This window comes from Nicotiana tabacum, chromosome 18 (genome assembly GCF_000715075.1).
Source record: "Nicotiana tabacum cultivar K326 chromosome 18, ASM71507v2, whole genome shotgun sequence".
NCBI classification, from domain to species: Eukaryota; Viridiplantae; Streptophyta; class Magnoliopsida; order Solanales; family Solanaceae; genus Nicotiana; species Nicotiana tabacum.
Window position 1 is genome coordinate 48,053,788 of NC_134097.1, and position 11,886 is coordinate 48,065,673.

Here is an 11,886-nt window from a genome sequence, read left to right on the forward strand (position 1 = left end):
CCATGGTTCCCCGGAAAATACTTGCATAGAAGAGTTTTACACGAGAACCAAAGAGTTCAGTCTACCCAAAGGAGTTATGGCATGAACTTCATTCTTTCAAGCTCTTACTGCCAGCCAAATACAGTGGACACTGGGATGGTTGCCTGTTGATGAGATCATGTATATGCCAGCAACTAGAACTCATTTCCCACTGATGGGACTTAAGAACATTCAACCTTACGCGCCCTGCCGAGTCTTGAGACAACTCGGAAGATATCAGATAGTGCCACACGAGGAAGATCTTAGTGCTCAAATAATTGAGATAAGCCCTGACGGACAATTTCCTGAAGCAAAAATCCGCCAGATCTGGAATGAATGTCAATATTTGAAAGCAGATACTTGTGTGCAAGATCCGGCCAAAAGTGAAATGGCACCAGGTTACCTCGCATGGTACAGAAGAGAACTCGAACATGAAAGGCCGGCTAAAAGACCCCACATCTTGAATTTCGCCGAGTCATCGCAAAAGTAGTGGGATTGGTTGGCAAAAGAAAGAGGTTATCGTACCGAAATCAGCAAGTTGAAGCAACAAGTGGAAGGTCTAAAATATGAGCACAACGTGCAAGTTACTACTGATCTGGGAGAAAAGAACAGGTTGGCTCAGGAAAACGAGATGCTCAAGGCCCGGATAAAACAAATGAGGTTAGATGCTGATAACCAACAAAGGAGTCGGTCGGATGAACGATTGATAAAAGCTCTAAGGACGGAAATTGGGGAGCGCCGGACTGAGTCAGAAAATACCATAGCGGGGCTCGAGACACACTGGGCAAGAAGGACAGAAAAACATAATCGGCACTTACAGTAGTTGGAAAGGGATCACGAGCGAACCATTGCCAATTTGAAGGAAAAGGTGGACAGAGCGTTTGAGCAAACCCGAACCCTAGGAGTTGAAAATAGACAGTGCCGCAAACTTTTAGCCCAGATGGAAGTAGAAATTCGGCAGTGGCAAAATCAATGCCTCCAGGATTCTCGGGTTATGACAGCCCGTAATGATCAAATAGAGCACTTACTCAAAGAGAAGAGGCGAACCAGGTATAAGATCAGGACCATTGCCCATGCCATCATCAGAAGATGTCTACGGTGTGAAAACATGACCACCATTACCGTTCTCTCGGCAGTGATGGTGTATGTCAAGCAAACCATGCATGAGTTGGAACAACTTGAAAGGGATCTCACACCTAAGACCGCGGCAAGGCCGAACAATGACCCGCGGGCGCCAATTCTCGAAACCTTGATGTATTCATAGGTCGAGTCTGTATCTTAGCCTCTTCTGTCCGTCTTTTCGCATCAGGGTGCATTAGTTTGTTTGAGTCTGCATTTGTTTTCAAGGTTTGTTTATTTTCCCCTTTTTCAAATGTTGGTTGTAATAGATTGCTTCAAGTAATAAAATGTGTGCTTCTTTTACACTCCTCTATTCTGAACTACGCAAGATTTGATTCACGCGGCATCGTGATACGTAGGCAATCCTCATCGGATCCGGTCACATTTTTAACTGCAAATAATAAAATAAAATAAAAAAGCAAAGAAAGAAAAATGGTGATAAATAAAAGAAAAGCCTAAGGAGAAGCCGGAATGACACATGTCTTTGTTGCAAGCATGTAGAAACTCCCCTGACTGTATAGGTGCATCACACCCCAATGTGAGATTACCTGTCTGTTATTTGTTTTACACTAACCATCATGTTTGCTGATAAGTTCAGGTTCCTAGAAAAGTGGTTTGGTTTTGTGGTAATCTGGCCTCTCATACATACTTCACGAGATCAAAAGGAAACGTTCAACCACCCTTCGCTAAATCAAGAGGAATTGCTCATACATATTTCACAAGGTCGAAGGGAAGTGTCGAAATGTCTTCAGAAATTCCTCTGCCAACGATTCCTATTTCGGAGGAAAGTTCAATCTCAGTCATCCCAACTTCTGAGTAATCAACTGTCGAGGAAAATAGGATTCTGCGTCTCCGCATGATGGAAATGTGGGACGCCTGGGCCAATGGAAAAGAGCCACCAAGTGCGATCCCTGGATTCCCTGAGCTTTTTCCTAGGGCAAGTGGGACCTCCAACATCCCCACCAATTATCCAAATACCCCATTGGGATTTCCTACCATCTCAACCTACTTTACTGGAACACCTTCTGAGTCTCGCCCCCAGGTGTTAGCTTCCGGAGCGGTTTCAAACATATTCACTGCTCCACCTTGTTCATCCACGGCACAACCTGTCTTACCCAGGCCTAACTTCGATTCATCATCCTTCACATTTCAAGCACCACCTCTTCCATTGGAACCTAGTTAGTTCACTACCAATGCTTACCCTCAGCCGTCTCGGTACGAGTTTATCGCAGGACAGGAGAAAGCCGAGAAAACTCCTGAACAAGAGGAAATGACCAGAAAAATGAGAAGCATGGAGCAAACTCTCAAAAATATACAGGGTCTGAGCGGGCAAAAAAGCGTATCTTACGCTGACCTATGCATGTTCCCACACGTACATCTGCCCTCGGGTTTCAAAACCCCAAAGTTTGAGAAATATGACGGGCATGGAGACCCCATAGCCCACCTCAAAAGGTACTGCAACCAGTTGCGGGGAGCGGGCGGAAAAGAAGAACTTCTTATGGCTTACTTTGGAGAAACTTTGACCGGTATTGGCACATTTGGGACGACTTGGCTAGGGATTTTGTCAGGCAGTTTCAATATAACATCGACATTGCCCCCGACAGGAATTCATTGTCAAATCTAAAGAAGAAGCCTTCGGAGAGCTTCCGAGAATATGCTGTCAAATGGCGCGAAGAAGCATCCAGAGTCAAACCTCCCATGGATGAAACAGAAATGGTCAGCGTTTTCCTTCAAGCTCAAGAGGCTGATTATTATCAAAACATGATGTCTGCAATGGGAAATCCATTTGCTGAAGCCATCAAAATCGGCGAAATGGTGGAAAATGGTTTAAAAATAGGGCGAATCTTAAGTCAGTCTGCTATAAGGGCTACCTCCCAAGCAATCCAAGGCGGGTCTGGAGGAGGAGCAAACCGAAAGAAGAAGGAAGAAGCAACAATGGCAACTTCGAGTGTAAGAAAACCCCATCCGTCCAGATTTCATTTCTCTGAAAGACCCCCGCAACACTACTACCCCCATCAAGATGCGGCCTTTGCTATGAACCTTCAGCCCTACACTGTAATGAATGCACAACCATATATTAGGCCACAACAACAATTTCACCAAAAACGAGCTCAATTTCCAAGAAATTAACCTCCTCACCAAGCTCAGTATAATCCCCGACATCTACAAAATAATCTCCCCTACAACGCCCGCACTCGAGAGACGCCCAGGAAAATGGACTTCACACCTATTGGTGAATCATATTCCAACCTTTTCCCCAAATTGGTCCAAATGGGTTTGTTACAACTTGTACCCCCAAATAGGCAAAACCCAGAGTCACCCTCTTACCAACCTGGTGCCCGATGTGCCTATCATTCTAGAGTGGAAGGACATGACACTGAGAGCTGTTGGACTTTGAAAAGGGTTGTTGAAAACCTCATAGAACAAAAACGAATAGTGTTAAAGGACGAAGACATTCCTAATGTGACCAACAATCCGTTACCGACTCACAACAATGGACCGATTATTGGGATGATCTGCGAAGATAAAGAGTTTGATCATGTCTTGAAAGCCATCATTGCAATCGCCGACTTTGAGAAAGAGCCCAAGACGTATGCAAAGCAAGAAAAGGTGGACAAGAAGAGTAAAAACCACCCTCAAAACACAGAAAAAGCAGTGAAAACTAAAATTGAGGTAGTACCCTCGAAAGATACTGTCCTTTATGTCCCCCGAGGTTCGAAGAAAGGACAAGTGACATTGAGCCCTCCAAGAAGGTTTGAGCTGAACAAAGGATCTAAGATGTATGTGCCCAAAGGGACCTATGCGGAACGGGGGCCAATAATTTCACCAAGGCTGAATGAGCCCGTGATTATTGGACGCGCGCCGCAGAGGCCCATGACGGATCCTACTACCGTCCCATGGAATTATAACAAGGAGGTAGTAACCTACAAAGGAAAAGAAATCCTGGGAGAAGTGAATGAAACTAACCCAACTGAGAAATACCTCAACCTGGAGGAGTTGAATGATTCTACAAAGAAGCGTTTCCCACTCAAGAAACCGGTTAGCGCCGAGGAAGCGGAAGAGTTTTTCAGGAAAATGAAAACTGCAGACTACGAGATAATTGATCAACTCCGAAACTCTCCCGCTCAGGTCTCGTTGTGGTCTCTATTGATGAATTCAACTGAGCATCAAAAAGTGTTGATCAAGACCCTCAATGAAGCTTACGTCCCAATTGAAACTACCGTGGAACAGCTAGAGAGGATGGCAGAAAGATTTTTCATGATCAATCAAATTTCCTTCAGCAAAAATGATCTGCCCCCGGAAGGGGCCGCTCACAACAAGGCCCTCCACCTAACAGTTAAATGTGAAGGGTACTATGTGAAGAGGGTCATGCTGGATGGCGGGTCCGGAGTGGATATCTGTCCCCTTTCGACTCTGCAAAGAATGGAGATCGAAACAGGGAGAATCAGGCCCAACAACGTATGTGTTCGTGCCTTTGACGGCATCAAAAGGGACACCCTAGGCGAGATCGATTTGATTTTGACTATTGGACCTGTGGATTTTGAGGTGACCTTTCAGGTCCTAGATATGGATACTTCTTACAATTTCCTTCTAGGAAGGCCCTGGATTCATGCGACGGAAGCCATACCTTCTACTCTCCACCAGATGGTAAAATTTGTACATGAAAATTAAGAGATTATAGTCCATGGAGAGGATGACAATTCAATTTATCGAGACCCGTCGGTTCCATGCCTCGAAGATAAGGAGGGTAGTGAACATAGAGTCTATCAAGTTTTCGAGGTTGTGGTCGCAGACCAATGCGAAGAAGGAAGCCCCTACCCTCAACCTTTTCTCTCAAAAACGTCAGTTATGGTTGCCAAGGAAATGATCAGGCATGGTTATAAACTGGGAAAGGGACTCGGGGCATCATTGCAAGGTATCACCGAACCTATTACATTACCTGCCGCCGAAAAGTTCTTCGGTATTGGTTTTTACGCCGAAGAAGCTAACGTATTGTGGGCAAACCAACGGAAGAGCAATGGTTGGGTATTATCTCAGCCAATTCCCCATCTTTACAAAACATTCGTCAAACCCAAGTACAATGAAGAAAGAGAGGATGCGACCTTCACGACCGAGGAAATTGAAGAAATCTGTGAGGTTATGAGGCAAATGATGTACGAAACCCATATGGTTCAGCTGGGAGAAGGCTCGAGCACCGCTGAGGTGCTTTATATGGGGCCCGATGCCAAATTGCAAAACTGGAAGGCTACTCCGTTTCCGATCAAGCAGGAATCCTGGTAGACCAGTCTTGCCACCTTTTCTGCATCACGAGTTATTTTGGGGTGTAACTCGAATGATTTCTTTTTAGTTTCCTGTCCTTAAATTCTGATGTAAACCCTATTATCTTCAAAATTCAATGAAATAAAATAAATATTTCATCTTTTATCTTATTTATTCTCTCTGATTTTTTTATTTTTCTGTTTTATTTCTTTCAGTTCTAATAATGCGGCTTTAAATAACATGACATGCTTGCGGACTTCATGCCCGGATTCAAACATGCGATCTAACTGCGAAATAATGAACCAAGAAATGGAATACGACGAAGAAGAGGCTTTTAAGGAAATAAATCGAGAATTGGAACACTTTGAGAACAAACCTAAGCCGAATCTGAATGACACCGAACCAGTTAATTTGGGAACTCCTGAAGAAATCCGAGAGACCAAAATAAGCATTCACACGGACGAGAGAACGCGAAACGCGATAGTTCAACTCCTTGTTGAATTTAAAGATGTGTTTGCTTGGTCATACGATTACATGCCAGGATTAAGCGTTGATCTAGTGGTGCATAAATTGCCAATTCACCCTGATTGTCTTCCAGTTCAACAAAAGCAAAGAAAGTTCAAAACTAATGTCAGTGACAAGATTAAAGAAGAAATCACCAAGCAGCTGAAAACGGGAGTAATTTGGGTAATCCAGTACACCACGTGGTTAGCGAATGTTGTTCCAGTGCCGAAAAAATATGGGAAAACTCGGGTCTGTGTGGATAATCGAGATTTGAACAGAGCGAGTCCCAAAGACAATTTCCCATTGCCCAACATCCACATCCTTGTTGATAATTGCGCCAAACATGAGATCAAGTCTTTCGTAGATTGTTACGTTGGATATCATCAGGTGTTGATGGATGAAGAAGACGCTGAGAAGACTGCATTCACTACACCATGGGGCACTTACTGTTATCGGGTTATGCCATTCGGTCTGAAGAATGCTGGGGCAACTTACATGAGAGCCATGACTGCCATTTTTCATGACATGATGCATCAAGAAATAGAGGTGTATGTGGATGACGTGATAATCAAGTCCAGGACTCGAGACAATCATATCCAAGACTTGAGGAAATTCTTCGAGAGACTGAGAAAGTACGACTTGAAGCTGAACCCGGCCAAATGCACCTTCGGAGTCCCATCAGGCAAGCTTTTGGGTTTCATAGTAAGCAGGAGAGGTATAGAGTTAGATCCAACAAAGATAAAATCTATCAGAGATCTACCTCCCCCAAGAACGAAGAAAGACGTGATGAGTCTGTTGGGCAGGTTAAACTATATCAGTCGATTCATTGCCCAGCTAACTAGCACGTGTGAGCCCATATTTAAGCTATTAAGGAAGGATGCAGTGATCAAATGGACGGCTGAATGTCAAGAAGCCTTTGACAAGATCAAAGAATATCTTTTAAACCCCCCAGTTTTGGTCCCGCCAGAGCCAGAGAGACCCCTGTTCTTGTATCTGACAGTCTTGGAAAATTCTTTCGGTTGTGTCCTCGGGCAACATGACATAACCGGAAAGAAGGAGCAGGCGATCTACTACTTGAGCAAGAAATTTACCGGCTACGAGGCCAAGTACACTCTGTTGGAAAGAACGTGTTGTGCTTTAACATGGGTTGCCCAAAAATTGAGACATTATCTTCAAACTCACACTACTCACCTCATAAGCAGGCTGGATCCTTTGAAGTATATATTTCAGAAACCAATGCCTACTGGAAGACTGGCCAAGTGGCAAATCTTGCTTACTGAATTTGACATAGTCTATGTCACCCGTACGGCAATGAAAGCCCAGGCATTAGCAGATCATTTGGCCGAAAATCCGGTTGATGAGGAATACCAGCCATTGAGTACTTATTTTCCAGATGAAGAAATAAATACCATAGAAGTGGTCTCGGAAAATGCTCACGTTTGGAAGATGTTCTTTGATGGGGCCGTAAATGCCAAAGGTGTAGGAATAGGGGCAATCTTGATCTCACCTGCTGGTCAACATTATCCGGCTACAGCTAGGCTTCGTTTTTTTGCACGAATAATACAGCTGAATATGAAGCCTGCATTATGGGCATGAATATGGCGATTGATCAAGATGTTGGGGATTTGATGATTATGGGGGATTCTGATTTGATTATCCGGCAAGCACAGGGTGAATGGGAAACTCGAGATGTCAAGCTTATTCCTTACCGGCAACACGTAGAGGATCTCAGCAAGCGGTTCAGATCAGTAGAGTTCAGGTATATCCCGCGATGTCACAATGAATTAGCCGATGCACTTGCCACTTTAGCTTCAATGTTACCTTATCCAGGCAACGCCCACATCGATCCCTTGGAAATCCAAATCAGGGAAAGACATGGTTACTGCAACGCCATCGAGGCAGGACCAAGTATCCAGCCATGGTACCAGGATGTTAAGAGGTTCTTGAAAACACAAGAATACCCTGAACATGCTACTGGAGATCAGAAGAGAACTATTAGGCGGCAGGCAAGTGGATTCTTTTTGAGCGGTGAGATATTGTATAAAAGAACCCCTGATCTCAACTTATTAAGATGTGTTGACGCCGAAGAAGCAGGCAGGATCATGCATGAAGTACATGCAGGGGTATGTGGACCTCATATGAACGGGTACGTTTTGGCAAAGAAAATCTTGCGGGCCGGATATTATTGGATGACCATGGAAAAGGACTGTTTCAGCTTCGTTCGAAAGTGTCATCAATGTCAGGTGCATGGAGATCTGATTCACGCACCTCCCACAGAACTGCATCCCATGTCTGCACCTTGGCCATTTGTTGCCTGGGGTATGGATGTCATTGGTCCGATTGAGCCCAAAGCTTCAAATGGACACAGATTCATATTGGTCGCTATCGACTACTTCACAAAATGGGTCGAGGCTGTCACTCTCAAATCAGTCACTAAGAAAGCCGTGGTGGATTTCATACATTCAAATCTTATCTGTCGTTTCGGTATTCCTGCAACTATAATCACAGATAATGCAGCAAACCTGAATAGTCATTTGATGGAGGATGTGTGTGAAAAATTCAAAATAACGCATAGGAATTCCACTCCTTATCGGCCGAAAGCCAACGGCGCTGTTGAAGCAGCGAACAAAAACATCAAAAAGATTTTGAGGAAGATAACCCAGAGTTCCAGACAATGGCATGAGCAGTTACCTTTCGCCCTACTTGGATATCGCACTACAGTACGCACCTCAATAGGGGCAACCCCATACTTGTTGGTTTACGGGATCGAAGCTGTAATACCGGCAGAGGTAGAAATCCCTTCTCTCCGGATCATTGTTGAAGCTGAAATTGAAGACAGTGATTGGGTCAAAACTCGTTTGGAACAGTTAACGCTGATTGATGAAAAGCGAATGGCTGCGGTTTGTCACGGGCAATTGTACCAACAAAGAATGGCTCGTGCTTACAACAAGAAAGTGCGACCCAGGAATTTTGAAGTAGGTCAACTGCTGTTAAGGCGCATTCTTCCACATCACCAGGAAGCGAAAGGAAAATTTGCTCCTAATTGGAAAGGTCCATACATCATTAGGAAGATATTGCCCAGGGGAGCATTATATCTAGGTGATATTGAAGAAAAAGATCCCGACACTGCCGTGAATGCGGATGCAGTAAAAAGATACTATGTTTGAACTTGCTCTGACGATGTTTTTGCACAGTTGAGAGGACGAAGGCTTTCATTCCCGCTACCCAAACACTCAAATCCTTTGCTAACCTTTTGAGCCATTTACCTTTCTTTCATTACCCTCTTTGAAACCCGGAAGTGAAGTTCTAAAAAAAAAAAAAAAAAAAAAACCAAAATTTCTTGAACTACGTTTGACTTGATTCCGAAAGGATACGTAGGCAACCTCTCTATGGGGTTCATTCACACCAAAACCAAAATATAATTCTCCCCAAAAAATTTAAACTGGGGCAGACATTATAATAATTCGGCGATAATCCCGCCTGGACGGTTCCAAAGTTGTAATTCGATCCAAGTTCTTTTGACCCCAAACCTGTTGCAAGTCCTTCTGATCAATCGGTAAAAGTTTCTTCAAAATCAAAGGACGCAATTGCTCAGATCCGACGCAGTCAGGATGAGAGAATCAAAATGAGAGAGTCTTATTGGTGAAAACCTATGGGCACCATAAGGCGATGGCGAGCAGAGAATCAAAACGAGAGAGTCTTATTGGTGAAAACCTATGGGCACCATAAGGCGATGGCGAGCAGAGAATCAAAATGAGAGAGTCTTATTGGTGAAAACCTATGGGCACCATAAGGCGATGGCGAGCAGAGAATCAAAACGAGAGAGTCTTATTGGTGAAAACCTATGGGCACCATAAGGCGATGGCGAGCAGAGAAATCAAAATGAGAGAGTCTTGTTAGTGAAAACTCATGACGAGCACTATAAGGCGACGATAAGAAGAGAAATGAGAGAGGTCGGCTAGCGAAAACTCGCAAAGAGCGCTATCGGCCGAAAGAGGATTTCACCACAGAAGGTTCTGACAAGGTTCCCTGGTTTGGAAACATAGATCTGTTTGGTTCGCCATGTAGGTTCGTGAGAGTCAGGCATCCAGTCCAAAAAGCAGGTTATGTCAATTTAAAGCCAGCATGTGCCAAGATAAGTCTTTCTTTTCCCAAAAAAAAAGACGCTTCTGTTTTTAAATTCATTTTTTCTCGTTTTTTGTTTACTTTTCTTTGGATTCCTTTTCGGTTTAACCCTAAGCCCCAAAACATGCTAGAAAGAAAAGGTGGCAGGACCGGTTTCACAGGGCTCTGTTTGGAAAAGAGGTGGAGAACATACCCGGCCTCAGTGATGCGTCAGTCCAATCCCGACTGATCATGGCGTTTGATTACCTCAAAATCCCCAAGTAGAGTGAGACGGAAGAAACAGAGCCGTACACGCACAAATTAGCGTGAAACCCTGAAATATTGAGTCTTATCAGTTTGAAAGGAGGTTGTCTTGGAAGCCAATCAATGGCGAATTTTCTCAAATAGAAATGAAGCTTGGGACCAAGAAAAACAATGAAGGCCACAAAACCGACCACAATTTCAAACTGACAATTTTTCTTTGTTTATGAAAATTGAGACAGGTGCGATCCAAAGCAACCGTGCAAAAAGCAGGTGTAGCCCAAAAAAGAAATGAAGTGCACGAGCATTGAAACAGCTTTGCAGCAAGAAAACGACCAAAAGGAAGTTTACCCAGAATTCTTTCATACATTTTGATAAATAAAAGGGCATAACCCAGGGACCTCTTTCCCTTTTTTGGTATAACCCGATAATTTCCCCGGCATAACCCGAGGACTCTGTCCCTTTCCTGGCATAACCTGTGGACCTCCCTGGCATAACCCAGGAACCTCTTTTCCTTCTTCGGCATAACCCGATGATTTCCCTGGCATAACCCAGGAACCTCTTTGAATTCCCCGGCAAAACCCGTGGACCTCCCTAGCATAACCCAGGGACCTCTTTCCCTTCTTCGGCATAACCCGATGATTTCCCTGGCATAACCCAGGAACCTCTTTGAATTCCCCGGCAAAACCCGTGGACCTCCCTGGCATAACCCAGGGACCTCTTTCCCTTTTTCGGCATAACCCGATGATTTCCCTGGCATAACCCAGGAACCTCTTTGAATTTCCCGGCATAACCCGTGGACCTCCCTGGCATAACCCAGGGACCTCTTTCCCTTTTTCGGTATAACCCGATAATTTCCCCGGCATAACCCGAGGACTTTCTCCCTTTTCCGGCATAACCCGATGACTTCCCCGGCATAACCCGAGGACTCTGTCCCTTTCCCGGCATAACCGTGGACCTCCCTGGCATAAAACAGGGACCTCTTTCCCTTTTTCGGTATAACCCGATAATTTCCCCGGCATAACCCAAGGACTTTCTCCCTTTTCCGGCATAACCCGATGACTTCCCCGGCATAACCCGAGGACTCTGTCCCTTTCCCGGCATAACCCGTGGACCTCCCTGGCATAACCCAGGGACCTCTTTCGCTTTTTCGGTATAACCCGATAATTTCCCCGGCATAACCCGAGGACTTTCTCCCTTTTCCGGCATAACCCGAGGACTTTCTCCCTTTTCCGGCATAACCCGATGACTTCCCCGGCATAACCCGAGGACTCTGTCCCTTTCTCGGCATAACCCGTGGACCTCCCTGGCATAACCCAAGGACCTCTTTCCCTTTTTAGGAATAACCCGATGATTCCCCTGGCATAACCCAGGAACCTCTTCGAATTTCCCGGCATAACCCGTGGACCTCCCTGGCATAACCCAGGGACCTCTTTCCCTTTTTCGGTATAACCCGATAATTTCCCCGGCATAACCCGAGGACTTCCTCCATTTTCCGGCATAACTCGAGTACTCTTTTCCTTTCCCGGCATAACCCGATGACTTCCCCGGCATAACCCGTGGACCTCCCTGGCATAACCTAGGGACCTCTTTGAATTTTCCGGCATAACCCGTGGACCT

The 11,886-nt window shown here is 44.9% G+C and overlaps 1 protein-coding gene across 1 annotated transcript; it reads left to right on the plus strand.

Annotated features, from left to right (window-relative positions):
- Positions 1-2,850: 2,850 nt before the first annotated feature.
- On the plus strand, positions 2,851-4,809 carry LOC142172502 (uncharacterized). The gene is made up of 3 exons (XM_075236134.1): positions 2,851-3,029; positions 3,441-4,596; positions 4,696-4,809. The coding sequence occupies exons 1-3, from the start codon at positions 2,851-2,853 to the stop codon at positions 4,807-4,809; spliced, it is 1,449 nt and encodes a 482-aa protein (XP_075092235.1).
- Positions 4,810-11,886: the final 7,077 nt, after the last annotated feature.